This window comes from Homalodisca vitripennis, chromosome 7 (genome assembly GCF_021130785.1).
Source record: "Homalodisca vitripennis isolate AUS2020 chromosome 7, UT_GWSS_2.1, whole genome shotgun sequence".
Taxonomy (NCBI): Eukaryota; Metazoa; Arthropoda; class Insecta; order Hemiptera; family Cicadellidae; genus Homalodisca; species Homalodisca vitripennis.
The window spans coordinates 17,582,076-17,601,217 of NC_060213.1; the positions used below are offsets into that span (position 1 = coordinate 17,582,076).

General features: G+C 32.8%; 1 protein-coding gene across 1 annotated transcript; it reads right to left on the reverse strand.

Annotated features, from left to right (window-relative positions):
* Nucleotides 1–1,447: 1,447 nt before the first annotated feature.
* LOC124366935 (methyl-CpG-binding domain protein 2-like) lies at nucleotides 1,448–18,099 on the reverse strand. The gene is given in 6 exon segments (XM_046823544.1): nucleotides 1,448–1,684; nucleotides 8,613–8,858; nucleotides 10,849–10,993; nucleotides 14,331–14,483; nucleotides 17,713–17,756; nucleotides 17,758–18,099. Coding segments are annotated over 6 exon segments (759 nt in total). The 5' UTR covers nucleotides 17,830–18,099; the 3' UTR covers nucleotides 1,448–1,585.
* Nucleotides 18,100–19,142: the final 1,043 nt, after the last annotated feature.

A 19,142-nucleotide genomic window follows, 5' to 3' on the forward strand; every position in this document is an offset into this window, starting at 1 on the left:
GTATATTTTATTGACATAAAAAGTAAAAATATGTTTAAAATTGTTCTGAAGAGAAAAGTATACGTAGCTTTGAGATAGTTAAAATTAACAATGACCTTAATCAAAATGTAAATTTTGTTGTTCACAAACTGTTAATTAACGGTACACAAATATGAGCAATACTAATCTATGTGGTTCTCGAATTGTCATCGTTATCACATTACAGCGAATAAACAAAAAATACTGATGATTAATTAAAGTTTTTGGACACGTTCACAACACTTATCGTCAAATAATATAAAACCACTTAGACTAATAAAACACAACACCCCCACAACAGTATTTACAAACACTCAGGGGTACAGCCGTGAAGTACAAAAACCTTATATTTTGTTGCATCAAAGAGAACTTTTGTAAATTATATTTTTTCTTTTACAATATTTCAATAGTGTCATTGCAATATTGACATTAGTCCAAGCTTTGTTTGTTACAAATGTGAACTCTTCACTGTTTACAAGTTTCTAAAGTAATGAATTTTGTTGCTTAATATACATTATTTAAGTATATTAAATTACATAATATCCAACCAAATTACAATATTCTAGCTTAAAATTAACAGTTTGAAATAAGTAGATACATTTATAAACCTCTGGTAACAATAAAATACTACAACAACAATCTGGTACGTATTCCTGTGTGTACTGTATTTTGATACGTTTTCCAGACACGAATATTGTGTTGAATGCGCATTTGGAGTTAAATTTTCAGTTTATTAAGAGATTGTGGATTCACAGTTTTCAATTCAACATAGTTATAATCTGTTAAGACATTATTTTTAGTTTGATTCCGTTGTTGCATTCTTATTTGCACAAAAAAAGCTCTGGGGAAAACTAACAAAAGGCAAGGCATACACATAAAATGTTGTGATATTGCTATGAATCTTTGTAAAAAATCAATTAAATAACTATTTTTTAAAATATTAATGTGAAAAATGTTCAACAAGTTCATGTACAGCAATCTGTTTCCTCACCATTATTATTCTCAATGGGAACCAACCTCCATAATCCATAATATGATCATTTTGTATTTCGTAACAAAGTCTACTGCACAATAATCTTATAATATAAGTATATTAATGAATAAAAGGATATGGAATATTCAACTCCATACCTTATTATATCATCAAATTAGGCTGTCAAAAATAAAGCAATCCTATTCATTGACAAATAACTAAAGTAAAGGTTTACTTAAAAGTACAATCAAAGGATATAACAGTCGGAAAACCACCAAATAAGGTTAAATTTTAAAAGAACATTATATAGTGGTATGATTACAATGTTTTGGGTGACATCTTTAAGATTCCACTTTTCTGGTAAACAATCTCGTCAGCATAACGCTCTAAAGTCAAAAGGTATAATACTTGTAACCCTTTTTTATGGCTAACTCAGTTTTGATTAGATCATTTTACTTTTTCAATACATTTGAAGTAGACTCACAAATTCCATATCAAAATTGACTCATGGTAGAGTTTGGAGTGGTTGAATCTCAAGATATATTCTGTACCCCAGTCGGCTGTACCCCTAGAGGGAAGACCCCAAACCAAGCACTACGCCAGCATCCCCTTGATGGCCTCCTGTAACTTCAGTCTGGCTGAGTGAACCCTGTCCTCTTGTCTCTTGATGTCTTCGTCTCCTACAGACAGAGCCTGCGGGCAAATGAAGCATTTGATCAATTCAATGTGTCAGAAGTGTCTGATCAATTCAATGTGTCAGAAGCATCAGATTAATTCAATGACGTAAAATAACTCATAAACCTTTAGTGTTCGCTGCTGCTAAAAAATAGCTGAATGACTCAAAAATAGCCGGCCACACTTCGGGAAATTGTAAACAGAATATGACAAAGAAAGACATCACTATAAATGAGGGTCCTAAAGTGGTTATTTTGGTTTCCATCTGTAAGTTTATGTTTATTAGATTATAGTGTGTTTGTAGACAACTATTGTAGCTATAAAGTTGAAATTCTGAACATATGAAATACTCTTGGATCCATCACTGAAAAAAGTAAAAATTGTTTTCCATTACAAATATCGCTCCACCTGGAGCTTGCACGACTAACAATAAGTAAATGCACTCTTGCTAGGTTACATCATAATTAGTACACTCATTCATTAAATTCAATTAGCATGTTACATCAAAACAATTAGTTGTTAAAATTTATCACAGATTATGTATGATATAACTCTACAACATTAGACAATAGACAAATTCTTTATTTACAAATCATCAAGAAATGCAATGGCGTCAAATATTGTATGGTTAGTTTTCATTGAGAGTATTGCTCTTCTCTTTTCCAGTTCAGAAACTCATCCATGGTGTAGAATGGACGGCTAGAGAGCCATTTGGTCAGTGCTGTCTTCAGTCTCTGTCCTAGTAGCATTTTTATATCTTCAGGAAGATGTTTGAAGATTTTTCTGCCCATGTAGGATGGTTTCCTTTCAAATAGTGCAGTGTGATGTAATGGCAGGTGAAAATTTGAAGCATGGCAGTGTTGTAGGTCTGGAAGTCATGGTCTCGTCCCAATTGCTCTTTGTCAACATGGACTATGACTTCTCTGATGTATAGCCCGATAATTGTTATGATTCCCTGATGAGGGAAGGCATCTCTGCAGCTTTCCCTTGGGCCAAGGCCAGACATGATCCTGACTGCTCTTTTCTGTAGTAGCAGTATTCTAATTAAATTTCCTGCAGTTGTGCCTCCACAAACTGCAAGGCCGTACCTTAAGTGTGACTCGAATAACGAACAATAGGCAATTTTTGTAGTTGCTTCATCACTGGCATGCTTTACTCTTTTTTAAACATATAGGCATGAATTCAGCTTTTTGGAGAGTATATCAATGTGACTGTTCCATGATAAATTGCTGTCAATAATCATTCCGAGGAATTTTCTCTCACTTTCCATTGATACGTCAGGCATCCTGGAACTTCTTCTTGTCTCCTTCCAAAATTCAATTCAATTCAATTCAATTCAAAATTCTTTATTTCATTTTTATGCATATGTGATACAATGAATAGTGTCAAAGTTCTAAATACTACCTAAATAATATTTACAATGTTAAGTACAGCTAGTACTTAATTGCAAGCATCTTAGAAACTATAAAGAGAGGTGGATAGTTCCTCAATGGAATAGAGGGCTTTGTTGATTAGGTACTCTTTTAGATTTTTTTGAACTTAGAGCCACTTTCAGTTTTTTATGTTTTGTGGGATGTATTTTAAAAATTTGTTCCCCATGTATGTAGGTTTTTTTCAAAAAACTTCAACTTATGGTTCGGAATAATCTCGTGTTTTGCTCTAGTGTTGTAATGGTGACTGGGTGTCTTAGAATTTAAATTTAATTGTTGATTTTTTGCTAGAAGGATTGATTCAAAAATATATTGTCCATAAACTGTAAAAATGTTTAAATGTTTAAAATGTTCTTTAGCTGAATCATTATATTTCAGCTTCAGCATTATCCGTATTGCCTTTTTTTGTTGTTTTAATATATTTTCCATATTTATTTGCTTAGTTGAACCATACAGGGCTATGCAAAAAGAGATGAGAATGAACATAAGCGAAATATAAATTTTTCAACGTTTTTAGGTCACTGTAGTAACTCATTCTCCGTAATGCATAGACCCCAGAATTTATTTTAATTAAAAGCTTATGAATGTGTTCATCCCAATTCAGATGATGATCTATTGTTAAACCTAAAAAATTTGTGCTGTTTTTCTGTTCAATTTCGAATGAATCACAGACTATTGTAGGTCCCTTCAACGTTCTATTTTGTTTCTTATTTGTTTCTGTTTTGAATTTTACAAAGTTTGTCTTTTTTGAATTTAATATTAAATTGTGGTTTTTTAAATAATTGCCAATATTTTCTAATTCAATAAAAGTATGAATTTCTAATTCTTCTAGAGATCTTGATGACATAGCTAGATTTGCATCATCGGCATATAGGCACAGTTCACTATTTGGCTCATGTGCCAAAACCTTATCTATGCCACCCAGGTAACACAGGAACAGTAGTGGTCCTAAAATAGACCCTTGGGGTACACCAAACCTTAGAGCATTACAATGAGAAGAGGCTTTAATAATTTTGTTCTGTTTTGATAAGTGTGTTATCTCTACATATTGAGATCTGTCAGAGGTAAGACCGAAACCATTTAAGAGCGCTGTTTGCTACTCCTAAGGTTTTTAGTTTTTCCATGAGCTTAGAGTGTTTAACACTATCAAAAGCTTTTGAGATATCCATGAAGACCCTAATCGTATGTTTTCCTTCATCAACTGACTCTTATAATTGTTTCGATAAATGACACAGCAGCACTCACAACTGACCTACCGGATCTAAATCCATGTTGGCCTTTATCAAATAAATTAAATGTTTCTAAAAATTCTGTTAATTGTAAATATACTGCTTTTTCATATATTTTATATATTGCTGGTAGGACAGATATCGGTCGATAATTACAAACGTCCTTTTTATCGTCTTTTTTATGTATTGGTATTATTTTTGCTTGTTTTAATTTAATTGGAAAAATACCAGAAACAAAAGAGGAATTAATTAGATGTGCCAAAACTGCACTTATGTTTGTTTTTACAGCCTTAATTACTGTGACCGGTATTTCATCATGTCCACTAGACGTTTTGTTTTTGAAAGAGTCTATTATTTGTTCCACCTCTCTTTTATCTATTGGTCTTAATCTAAAAGTTGGTTTCATAATGTGAGCATCATTATAATTACATTCAATATCAAAATTCACAAACTGATTGTCACTATTTGTACCTAAATCTTTCACTAAGTTAACAAAATAGTCATTGAAAGCGTTTGCTATCAATTTGGGATCAGATACAATTTGAATTCCCTCCCTTAATGTAATGTTTTCAAGAGTTTCCCTCTCTTTCACCCCTACTTCTGAGTTTTATTAATTTCCATACGGTTTTTTTGAATATTAGCTAATTTGTTGATTTGCTTTTGAAAGTAGCATTTAGATTGGATCAATTCAAGCTTGTAATCTTTTTTTGCTTGATTTAATTTGATTTTTAATTTTAAATTTTTTGTTTTTTCGATACTCTTTAGTTGTTGAATGAGATTTGCTTGCTTATATTTTAGTTCTTCTGTAACCCATTCATTTTTTTTGTTATTTTTTGTTATTAATAATTTTTGGAATGCCTGGTCAAAATAGAAACTTAATGAGTTATAAAACTTATCATACTTAGTTTCCACTGAAGCCAAAATATACATCTTTCCATGTTTCCCCTGATAACAACTGTGAAAAATAATTTAGATTTTCCGGTGACAGCTTTCTTATTTCTTGTTTTACAAGCAACCTCCTTTCATTTAATGTATTTTTCATTTTTATTTCTAGCAATTGTCCATCATTATCAGATAGACTAGTTATCAGGCCTTCTATTTTTATACTACTTAAGTCTATGTTTTTTACCAAGAAATTGTCAATGGCAGTTTCCGAGTTTTCGGCCACTCTTGTGTGGGAAAACCAACTAAAAACTTCATATTTTGGCCCCTTAATGTTTCTTTAAATAGTTTACAATTGTTATCATTTTTAAGAACATCAATATTAAAGTCCCCTCCTACTATTATTTTATCATATCTTTTACTAATATATTCTATTAAAAGGCTAAGCCTATCAAGAAATATCCTAGTATCCGAATTTGGTGATCTATATATTTCAATAATGACAATCTTATTTTTAGGGGTGTTAAAGCTACACACATTAAACTCAAATTGCCTCTCCTCAATTAACCTTACAGCCAAAGAGTTTGGCACAGTCACCCGGTTCAACTCAAATCCCGCCTCAGCCAATATCATTACACCTCCTTTTGTTTTGTTTTTTCTGGAGAAATAAGCTTTTACTGTATAGTTATTAATATTAATTCGTTCTATTTCTTCTTCTTTTGTATCATGTTCTGTAAGTATAATGATTTGTGGTTTTATCTCATCTAAAATTATTTCTAATGCGTTTATTCTGGAAGAAAGATGCTGTATATTTTGATGAAAAACTTTAACGGACTGGAACTTATTTATGTTATCGGAGGGATTGCCTGAACTTGCAAGTTTAAAGACGAATCGGGCGACTGCACCACACTAAAGCCATTGACAGATGTATTAACTATATTGATCACTGCACTATGCTCCTTGTTAACACTGCTCTGCTTTAGCAATGCACTGCACTGCACTGCATTCAGAAAAGCTAATTGTTTGGTTTTTTTTCAGTGTTGACTACTAGATCGTTTTCGTGGCAGTATTGATAGGCCATTTTTAATGCAGTGTAGGAGTTTATGGCTAAGTTATTTGGAGAGGATTCGGACACTAGAAGTGTTGTGTCATCGGCATACATCACTGGAGCACAGTACATGCCTAAGTATTGTTTCTTTGTCTAGTTTAGTGCAGATAAAATCTATTGATAAGATGGATGTAGGGGTGACTCACATTGGTGGTAGTGGTAGTCTTGAGATGCTGTGGCTGCTCACGGTGTTGTTTAACATTTGATTCTTTCTATCTGATTTCAAGCCATCAACATTAATGTCTCCTATAACTATAAGTGGGTGGTTTTCTGCTTTTGTGTCCTCGATTATTGCAGAAAGTAGACTTAGTGCTTCCTCAAGTTGTTCTACAGGAGTTCTGTAGACACCAAGAATGTACAATTGCCTTTTCCCCCCGAGATTAATTTGATCATTCCCATCTCACATATTAGTTCTTGGTTGTTTTCTATGTTTAGAGGCTGTGGCAATGTTTCCAGTTCATCTCTGACAAATATGGCGACTCCTCCTTTTTTGTGGGGTTTTACGACTGAAATACGTTATTAAACAGTAATTTGGTACTCTGGTATTTTCTGTTTCATCCTTTTTTAATCCATGTTTACTGAGGATGATAATGTCTGGATTTATTTCCTCAAGGAGGTGATTTAGCCTGTCTGTTTTATTTTCTCATTTCCTGCATGTTTTGGTGTAGGACAGAAATTTTATTTGGGGGATTTGGTGAACTCGATGTAGTTGTCAGTTTAACTAAATTTTGATTAGCATTGTAATGGGAAATTGTCAGTGTTTTCCTTTTAATTGGCTTTGATGCTAACGCTCTTTTTGGTGTTCTTGGTCTGTTTTCTCCTTGAACTTCTTGAAATGGCTGGCTTCTAAAAAATGTTCAACAGGGCCATTTTTGTACTGCTCATTAATTATTCTATAGATGTCCATGTGGTTATTGAAGAAATCTTCAAGGTTTTCCTCCTCAGAGCGGATTATTTGCTGTAAGTGAAGGTTTCTTTTCTTTTGGTTTCATAAAAACTTCTTCATTAACTGTTCCACTTTCATAGAGAGTTGCATCTTGAGGGGCATTTGACAGTGATTCTATGGCATTGTTGGTTGAATTAAATTCTCCATTAATGGGTTCTCCAATGCTAAAAGCTGGATGATTGGACCTGTACTTGGCAGCTTGCAGTGACATCCTGTATGCACTCCGCTAAGCTACTATCATTGTACTTTTATTGTTTAATGGTTTCATTGTTGTTGAGGAGGTGGAATTTGCTCGTCCAGAAACATTTTTTAAACTTGACTGCCTAGTTCTGCCTGCAGTGTTTTGAGTGTTTTCCATCAGGTCCTGTCTGAGTTTTATCTGAGCCAATTCGTGTTGAGTTGAATCCAACATTTCCAGCTCTGTGTTAACTGTCTGAGTTTCCATTGTCTTCAGTAATTTTGGATGGTGATTTTGAGTTTGTTTCTCAGAAGAATTTATTAAGTAAAAATGTCAAAACAATTTTTATCATGTGAATGTTGAGTTTCAGCTCCATTTCACCTTCCACTTAATGCAGTGTCTAAAATCTGACACAGTACAGATTGACTCCTGGGTCTGAGGAAATTCAAAAACGTATGTATAGACTTTCATAACAAACTCTGCATCGCTTCGATGTCAGATACATTTTGATTACACTTTGATTACAAAGATATAATATATCTGGATTACACAACAGTCATCCAGTGTAATCTATGTATCAGATCTTAGATACGGCACTAAGCGGAGGATGAAATGAAGCTAACTCAACTTTCGCATTGAATAAACCCTCCCACCATAGCACTTTATGAGTAGCCAATCTTTTAGCTAACAAAAGAGCAACAAAAATTTGATAATTTATTTACATTATTTTTGTTTAAGTTATACAACAAAATATTTAATTGTTGATCTTACTTTTATTTACCACAATGTTATTAGAAAAAAACCACAAATTTCCACCACCCTGGACTGAAAATATCATTTTTATATAATTGTAAATCAATGAGTTGATTCAAAAAATAATTTTAATGCTTAACATACATTTAAGGCAATCTAAATTTTAATCATATACAATGTTATTATTAAGAACATTTAAAATGTTATTTGTATGTATAAAACGCTTACTAAACAAAAAAACATGTGCACAGTAGTTAAAATAAAACCAAGATCTCATACAAGCCAGTAAAATGACTCTTGACCTTAAAGGGTTAAGGACAAAACTACCATCTCAAGTATCAGTGCTGCAGCATTGAATTAAGAGTAAGAACAAAGACCAAACTGATTTGAATTGAATCAACACAATATCTGGTAACTCACCTGCACGAGGGGTTGGTCAGGGTTGATGTAGACCCCGGGGTTCTTGTCGAGGGAGGTTCTCGAGCCCGTCTGGCCGGTGATGGGCTGACTGGACACGTGGAGTGCCGTGGCCACGGACTGCAGCAGTGTCTCCTCGTTCACGTGGGGACCCACTGCTTTCAGTCCCCTCGGCAACTCCATGGCCCTCAGCTCGTGACCGTCCGTGTCACACGCTCGTAACCCCTCCAGCCGCTTCTCCCAGAACAACTGACACACCACACAATACAGCTAACGTTTCCATTAATGTAGATGGAGGATAGAAAGGTTTTTGACTACGATACGAAAAAAATTGCCCTGGCTTACCTATTAGTATGAATCATTTTTTTGTCTCTCTTAGTTAAAAACATCAGTGTAGACTAATGCAATAGCTAAATAATAAATTTTAATTTTTAATTTTGTTAGTGAGAGAGGAGACTTTCTCATCAACTTAAATTTAAAATTTCTATATTCACACATGTACAGGTTACATTAATAGCATCAATATAAAATTTGATATATTCCCATTACATGAGCATATACAATTTTGTTCACATTTATAAAACAAAGACATTAACTGTAGCACTAACAGGTGGAGATAGGCCCACTGGGCTTTGACGACCTAAGTGACATCAATTACACTTATAAAATTTTATATACAGGGTGATGCAATGAGAACCACATTTATTTTGTATCACAAATTTAATACTTTTAATATTTTACTGCTAAATAACATATAAAGACATGGTTAATACTGTAAAATTTTACTTAGTCAATGTCGTTTTTTTGAAAATCACATCCTTTAAATGACGACCTTAAATCCGGAAACATTCCTACAGACAGCTAAAAAAGCCACAGAACACTAGCTCCAGCATTTCTTGAGGAACTCCCTGAACTTCCCTGTAATCTTTTGCTTTAGTTCATGCAAATTTCTCGGACGAGTTTGAAAAACCTTGAACTTCAAGTAGGAAAAAAAATCACAAACAGATAAATCTGGGTGTTTGTGCTGGCCAGTATATGTTAACAAATCTTAAGATCAAACAACCATTTAAAACCATTCTGAAAGCAGTAATGGTTAGATCTGCAATGTGCTCAGTGGTCCCGTCTTGCTGAAAGTACAGAGCATTAGAGTCAATATCCAGCGTCTCTAGTAATGGGAATAACAATAGTTATTCTACATTACAACATACTGTGCTGAGTTCACAGTAACCGTGTTTCCCAGTTATCTTAAAAGATGTAAGGTCCAAAAATTCGCTCTGTCGTAACTGCACACCATATTGTCACTTTGGGGCTATGTAAAGGCTTGGGCTGAAGCTCTCTGGGGTTATGAGCACTCCAGTAACGCATGTTGTTTGTTAAAACTGCCAGAAAGATAAAATGTGCTTCATCAGACATAATCAACAGGTTAGAAAAATTTGGGCAGCTCATTTATCAATAATTCAATTAGGCAACTCATGTCAATAATTCATCACAGAACACAACTCTTCTGCCATAGTCTGGCTCTTTAAGTTCTTGCACAAGTTGAATTTTGTAAGGATGAAAATGAAGGTCCTCGTGCAAAATCCTCAGCATGTATCTGCTTGAAAGCCCAAGTGCCAACACTTCCTTCCTGACTGACCACTGTGGACTGAGTAACTACAACTTTCACTCTTTCCACATTGTTTGGCGTGTGTACAGTTTTTTGACTTCCCCAATTTTTTTGGGTAGAGGCTGTATTTCTAAATAAACTTACTCAGGTTTTAATTGTTTCTCAATCTGAAACAGGGCCTTGTCAACCAATGTTGAAGTGAGTTCTAAACAACCTTTGAGTTTTCACATGAAGATCACAGTTCTTATAAACGCTTTTACAGCAAAAGCGAGGTGTTCAGGACCCCAAAACACCATGTTTACTAAAATGGTGCAGTTCACTTAAGGTTATAAACACAGCAGATGATTTATTGTTGCAATATTTATCATATGACAGCTTAAAAAAATTGAGGAGTTCTGATTGTCTCACCCTGGGGATAACTGGGATAACTAGTAGGTATTGGCAGAAAATCAGCCAAATTTCAGATCTGGTGTATGAAATTGAACGATTGTGGGTGTGTGTGATGCTTGTAAGTATGGATGGATGTAACTATTAGATTACAATTTTAACTTTTAAAACCTGACGTTACAAAACAATGTGTTATTGTCAAAATTCAAAGTTTAAAAAAATGAATTTGAATAAACTGAAACTCACCTGCTTGGGTTTCTCTTGTGGACCATGCTTGAAATCAGTCTTTACTTTCCCTTCCTGTGTCTTGTACACTGTTACCGGCTGTTTGAAGATAGATGCAGTCTGGCGAATCGGTGGCACCAGGGAAGCATCTGTCCTAACACCTCGGCTGTACAGCAAAAACAACAATAAGTGACGATTGGTTTATTGAATACAGTACAATTACGACTGATTGTCGATTTATTGTCAAGGGGACACACTGGATCATTTTTGTTGAAAATAAGTTTGCAGCTTTCAATTGTACTCTACAACTCAAACCCCAGACCCTTTATAATTTTAAATGATCATAGCCTTCTTCTTCTTCTTCTTCTTCTTCACTTATTATCATATTTGAACTTGATTTATATGTAAAATCTTTTACCAAAACACAGTGAAATTGACAATTTTATGAACGTATAAGAAGCAGACTTCATTACCCCTCTCACTTTGTAAAGGGGATGATGCTATTTAGGCCAGTAGAATTTTAATTATTAGTCCCTCCAATCGCTTTAAATGGAAAACAATCTAAAACCATTTGCAAAACGGTTTATTGATCTTCCCAGGTATCAAACCCATGATCTCTCGGTTAGAGAAGTGCAACCTAAAAGATGCAAAACCTGTTTGCTACATTACACTATAACGTTAATTTGAGATAAGTGATAAGTTTATTTAACTAAAATTTAGATAATTTACATAAGTCAATTGAACAATGAACAGAATACTGTTAAGAAATACTTATTAGTTGTTTGTTCAAAAGAAATTTATTTTTTATTAATAGTACATTTTCATTTTGGTTCAGATTTGAAACAGTTGATACTCTATTTTAAGTATCTTGAGTAATTAAAGTACTTAATTTTAAAATGTGCATTTGCTCATTCAACTCACGGATGCAGAACTTGTTAGGCCTACTATTGTGAATACTTTTAGTATTTCCGATATAAAAGGTTTTTTTAATTTACTCAGTAGTAAGTTACAGAATTCAATTAAATTAATAATTGCAATAGACAAATGACTCAGATTAACAAATCATTTTAAATTTTATTTGAAGAGACCTTACAATATCTTCAGGTATGAATCCAACAAATTCTTAGCTTCTGTTGGAATAATAAATCCAACAAGTACGGCCTTTGACTTCTATGAAATTATTTTGATTATTTTTCACCAATTAGTAACATTTATCGTGCCCAACTGAGTATTACAGAGATCATAAGTACTAGACTCCTCTGAGGTGTGAACAAATGATCCAACAAAGCAATGTACTTTTTCAGTACACAACGCCTTTGGCATTGAATAAAAATAGGCGTACCGCACAACACGTGTTATTAGGCTAGGTTCCTAAATTTAGCATTTGAAAGAATAAATCTAAATGCAACTAAAGGATGATGCTTCATGCCAGAAACTCAGAGTATTACAGCTAGGTAACTCAAATACAAGCAATGAGATGCAATGCCAGCATAAAAACTTTGTACAAAACAACTCTACTTAGAAGCGCTCATGCAAAGAGAAGCCATAAACTGTATGAGTGTTATTCTACAACATGCATTCAGATCGGTAAAACATTTACTTACACTAATAACTACCCCTGATTAAATAGTTTACTTTCAATTGCCCAAACTCCAGTATCATCATCATTAACTTCACGTATTTTGAAATAATAAGTCTCATACTACCAAATTGTAGTAAATCGAAACAACTTAACTCTGTACTAAATGTAATGGTTATTTTTATACTATAAACTTCGTAAAATTAGCCTTAGCATTTGTTAATAAGATCCACTACACATGGAAGTCACTTCAGATAGTTCCTCTTTGGGGTTAAGATGAGGAATCGAGGATTAATTGTGTGAGCAGTATTGTTAGTAAATCGGTCACTTTAACTATAAAGTACCTAATTCTTGAAAAGGTACACAGATTTTACAGATAAAACTTATAGCCTATGTTATATTTCACATATTAAAAACAAGATTATTATAGATTATAACAGGTACCATTTTAGCATTTTAGTGAACAATTTTGATAACCTTAAAGAATTCTATTGTTAAATACATTTGTCGTCTATTCACGTTTTTTTAATCTTGGCTCTAAAATTTACTTTACAAATTTGATGTGGATTCTAAAGTATTTAAAAAGAACTGAATTTTTCCCCGTTTTACACAGGTAGCTCAAAGACAGTTTAAATTATATTTAAATATGTATTTAAAAATGATAAATGAATTACAAAAATCATAATGAATAGATCATTTATTTATTAACTATTATTTATTTAACATTATTTTAATTTATTTCAAATTTAATAATGCACATATTCACAACGCACAAAATTCACAGATGAATATTGAACAAAATTTGTTCTTTTTATATGAATAACTAGAAATTTGCCACTATGCAACTAACTAATCATTTGAAAACTAACAAGAAACACACAGAATATCTCAAAATTAATTTTTATTGTTTTCTGTTTACACTTAATTTTTTTCTGTAGACATCACCATCAGGTTCAGTCTCTTAGAGACCAAATGTAAAATAAAACTTAAATTTAAAATGTTAAAAAAGGAATTATTTCTATTAGTTATACTAAACACTTATTGAGGCTGCATTTAACAATTTCCCTAAAATATGCCAGCCACTGTTGCATTGTTCTCTCAGTGGTTGACTCCATACACTAACTTCTCTACCTCCTGAAGTATTCACTGAACTTAGATTAAAACTAATTATATACAACCTAATTCGAAAGTAAATTACATCAAATTGTATGAACATCTCCGACACCCACAGCGGTTTGTTCTTCAATATGAATAGTGAAATCTCACCCATGAGCTTTACAAGGACTACACTATCGAGAACACAAAACGCTGTCTGTACGTTAGTCTTCTCCATTCTAGCTTAATCACGTTCTAAGTAAATGTTATGATCTGAATCAAAGTGTTTCATAACAAATTTTGGATCATTGTAAAATAATTATTTTTATTAGAACCGTTCCACTCCATTACGTTTCTGAGGGCAAAGCTGGTCCAAGATTCGGTCAAAGATATGCTGAGCATAATTCAACATTTTTACAGTTTTAAATTTGAATAAAAAAATGGTTACAGACTTTTCATTTAATAGTTGCATTTACGTATAAATTACTTTTGTTCACTTGCTTTTAATTTTTTGTTAAGTTGTAAAACAACATTTGATACAATTTTAATTCATCTAAAATTCATTAGATATCAAACTAACCTTCTAAAACAATATCACTAAAAATCTTGCAAATTAAAAATATGCCTCGACAACTTAAATTGCATTGGTTTGTGCGGTTTTCTAACTAACCAAACAGTCTCATAACACAAAGTTGTGATGAACTTAATCAGTGCAGAACTAAAACCAATGCAACATGTAAGAGGTTAAATGTGAATGGGGGGAGGGTGTGACCAACTCAACAATAATGTACAAAGACCAATGGTGCCAAAGGATAAGATCGGATATTACCTGTATTCTACTTGAGAAGACCTTTGTTTTCTCTGCTTCCGCAGAAGTAGGTTATTGACCTTGCCGCTGCGGAAGTCAAACGACCCATAGTCTATGACGTCTCCCAAACATCGAGCGAGTTGAGGCTTGCTGCGCACCTTCCTTCCGTCCGGGCTGTAAACAACCATAGCCCCTTTACTGTCCCTAAATACTTCTACACCAAGGGACATGGTCACTTGTTTCACCATTAAGGCCTCAACAGTATTCCGTATCATTTAAATTTTTAAACTTAAAGAATGCAAAAGAATGTATATGTAAGCTTAAGGATCTATATAGTCCTATTTTAGGACCTAGGCAAACAAATATGTCTATCACGTTCTCAGTCTTAGAGTGTTTTTTTGTACTCTAAAAGAAGGTTCCTTTAGTACATTTCAAACAGTGAACTTTGACTACTTCATTGCAAGTTAACTTTTGCAATAAAACCATTACCCGTACTAAAACTTTTTTTTCCTGAGGGAAAAGGACGGTTTGCCCTGCGCTTAGTCCTACAAGGACCTTTGCATCTCCCTTACTTAAATTTGTGTCCTCAAAGTCCAAGGCTTTTGTTTTTTTGTACTAGAACTTACTCAAGCTACATAAAAACTATTATTTTACGAATTAATGACGTTGCAAACTAGATAGCATAGAGAAACACTAAGCATATATTTTTAGCTGTTTATTTTTTCTTTGGAATTGGGAACTAAAGAATTGAAACTAAAACTGACGGTTACAGCATCCTTGTACAATACATTTCAAATTTTAAGCTAAAAATAAGCAAGAAAACACAAACAAACCAAAATACAAACACATGCAAGAAAGGTGTAAAAGATTTGATAAAAGCAATGAAAATTAAAAGGAATCTTAATTGAAATTATAGAACTGTGTATAAAGTGAACTTAAATCAATATTAAAATAAATAGATCATAGGTTTTAAGAATAATAGATTAAAAGTAAATATTAGACTACATATAAAGTATCTTAATAATTTATTTTTAAGTAACGGATGAAAAGTATATATGTAGTTTATATATTTTTAATTATAAATAAGTTATTTTTTATTTACAAATTATACAGTGAAGTGTGAGTCAATAAAAACTCGACCGATTGATAAAATAATTTCAACTACGGTACCTACAAATTTGAATTACACAAGTATATCCTTAAGTTATTTCAATTCCATGACACTTATAAAAAAAACTGCAATGTTAAAAACATATTTTTAAAATATTTTTCATATTGAAATACATTAAAAACCATAAACAGATGGAAAACCTTATGGAATTAAAAACATCATTACATCCAGTTGTAAGCATTCACTCTGACAGATGTGTCACGATGGTGTTGGTTAATCAAAGTCATGAAGTTAAGGAGAGGGCTATATTGCATTGGAGGGGTAAGGGGGATGGGACCCTGAACTAAGCAGCAGTGGTGAGGCAAGGTAAGGATTAGCAAACACATCTTTTCTTCTTATGTGTTCACCGTTCCTGATATATTCACATCTATTGACTGGCAGGGAGAGGTTCCGTATTATACAGAGCAGGCCACTATTTTTGGAAGACTTTTCCTTACTGGGGACTTAAAAAAAACTACATTAGAAAGAACAGACTTTATTTTACTTACTGTGAAAATTAAGTGTCATTAAGAAGATGGGCTCTTACTTTTTTGCCTCCCAAAAGCAAGCAATGTCTGTGAGAATGAGGCCACTCTGTCCCTATCTACTACTTATTATTACGCGATATAAGTAGGTTTAGTTAATGATCAGTGCCCACCCAACAATTATGGCAAAAAAAAAGAAAAACGTCCCTTGAGATAGGACTACATTCAAGTTCAGATCACATGAGCGCTCATTAACTTTTTATATTTATAATATGTACGTATGTATTTACCTACTTATATAGCCTAATAACAAATAGTAGGTACGAACAGAGTGGCCTCCTCTTGTCAACACCACATCTTGTGAGAGGCAGAAAACAAGAACCGATCGTCACAATAATGTGTATTTTAAACAGGAAGTCAAATAAAGTTTGTTATTTCTATTAATGCAGTGTTTTAGGTTCCCAGTAAGAAAAACCCACCCAAAAATTGTGGCCTCCGGTAGATATCAAAGCACCAGTTCTCTCTTGTAAAATATGACGTGAACCCCCCCCCCCCCCCCCCCCCCCCCGACTCCTCACAGTACCATGTGGCAACAGCAGCAATATATATATATTTATGTTGCCTAGTCTATTTCAGGCTGTTACTCAAAAACAATGTACGGTAAAAATAAAACATTTGTGTTATCCAAAAAAAGGTTCAATTAGGCCTATTATTTAGGCTTCCCCCTTTTATATCTATAACATCAAATTAATTCAAAAGTATGAATTTTAAATGTAACAGTTTATTTGTAATTTATAGTTACAACTATATCTAGACTAGGCATTGTGCTGCAATACTGATGTTAATACTTGTAAAATCTTATAACTTAACAGTATAAATTGATTGATTTTTTTTATTAGATTATGTAAAATATATAGTTACTTATATAGATTATATAGTTTACTTATAATATGTTTGAGCAAAATAGTACTTACAATTACTTTACATGTTAAACATGTCTGACAGCATTTATAAAATGCTCCAATAAATTACCACCATCTAGGTCATTATCTTACAACCATTTTAAACATTGTTCATTATTTAAAAATACATTTCAAGACAAAAATCACATTTCCATCACCATATTTCTTACCAATGTCACTACATTGCCATTTTTCTTATCGATGTCACTAGCCTACTCAGTATGTACCTAAATGATTTTATTTTATAGAAATAAATTAATTATCAACAACATTATTATTCCGGTAAATAAAAATAGCTGGCAATGATTATGAATATCTATAGGTAAAATGTTTTTATACTTGAAACCTTAATTAGGCGTATTTCAAATCGATAGTTGATTCGACTGTTTACGTGGCCGCTTATTATATATCAGCCTGTAAATAACTAATAGAACCAATACAACCATATTTCCTATTTCAACATGAGATGCTGAATTTTCCAGTCAACACCAAATAATAGTAATGTAAATGCAAAATATTTTATAAATCCATTACAGTAGGCATAAAACAAGTTTTGACCTTTATAAATTGGTTTGTATCAGGCTTGTATAGAGCTGTCTATGATAGCCTATTTTAATTCTTAATGTATAGGCACTTTAACCTATTAAATTGCCTAGAAATTAATGAAAATACAAAGGATAGTATTAGAAGTGAAACACACTTTTGTCTGCAACATAGCAAAGAACATTTATTCAAACCATGCACACTCTTTTGTAGACCTAATTTGTAATAACTAGCATTAAATTCCGTAATGGAGTTTTGCTTGCCTGTAATAATAAACGTCGACTTTTCCTGCAGAAAGACCGTTTTTTCCTCATCACTTCTTCTCTTTGCCATCCTTTAGGTAAAGCTGAACAATCAAATCGTTTTCTTTCAACAGACATGTTTACAGTGTTTACACTGAGGTAAAGGTACAGTAGAATTTGACAAAACAATCCCTAGAGTCACAATGTGAGTTATTGAAATTCGAAAATATTTAGGCCTGGACTATAATACTATAGTATATACATCAAAATAATTTGGTGTTACATGAATTTGTTATAATTATTCACTATCACTAAGACTCTAACACGCTATTTCACTTCAACTCTGTCTATTCATTTCCCAAACTATGTTTTGTTTACAGTCTAGTACAGACCAGACAGTAAAAAAAAAAAAGAGGAAAGTCTTTTTCCCTTTGCTGTTTGTCATATAGGCCAGCTAGTTAATAACATACATCTTTGAAGTTCTCTTTTCTCTTGTTACAGGTTGCCTTTATAATACTACTATATTTTTAGTTATATTGTAACACTGGTACTGTACTTCAAATGGTTACAATAATTATTTAACATACACATTTACAATACATCGTGTTTATTGGTTAAAATATTGTATGTGTGTAGGTAAAGTTTAACATACTGACTATACTGTTAAAGTTTATTTATTTATTTATTATGTTTATTTATACTTTCATTTGGTAACTATCCATTTTTAATTATATTATCAATGGCACTCCACTTCCCTATAGAGCCTATCAATCTATGGTTAGTAAAGAGTGGATATTAAAATGTTCAAAGGATGTCAGTAGGGTTCTGTTAGGATATTCACTGCAAGGGGATCAAGCAGATATTACAATTCGAAATCGGGCTGAACCAAGGGATTAGATACCAAGTTCCGGGATAACAAATATGTATACTAAATAATTCGAGTAGTTATTTTCATAAAGTTAAAGTAGTTAAAAATGTTGATCTTTTTATGATATTTAATATTTTTTCAGCTGATATTCCCAGCAATATTTTATTTTTTCATATATTAATAGGTTATCTGAACCAATTATCTCTATTAGGGAAATAGCATAGGAACCTTATTAGGGGTCTAGATTTTTTTATTTTTACTTTTTTTCTCAATTTTAACTAACTTTAACAGTTTAAAACATTAACTTCGTGTATTTTTGTTTATTATCTCTTTTTTATTTCAATAAGAATAATTTCTTAGTATCCCAAGTGCGATATTTCTTCGCCACTAAGGTTCATCTTTTTAGCTCTTTATATACGGGACTAGTGGGGGAACGTATCAGCTCTGCAAATTCAGTTAGCGGAGTGTGCTTGCCCGGCGGCGCCCGATTGTTCGACATCATCGGCTCTAGCCAAGCATCGTATGAGCCTTGATTATAGATCCTTCAGATCCTCATAAGGATCTATAATCAAGGGTATGAGGC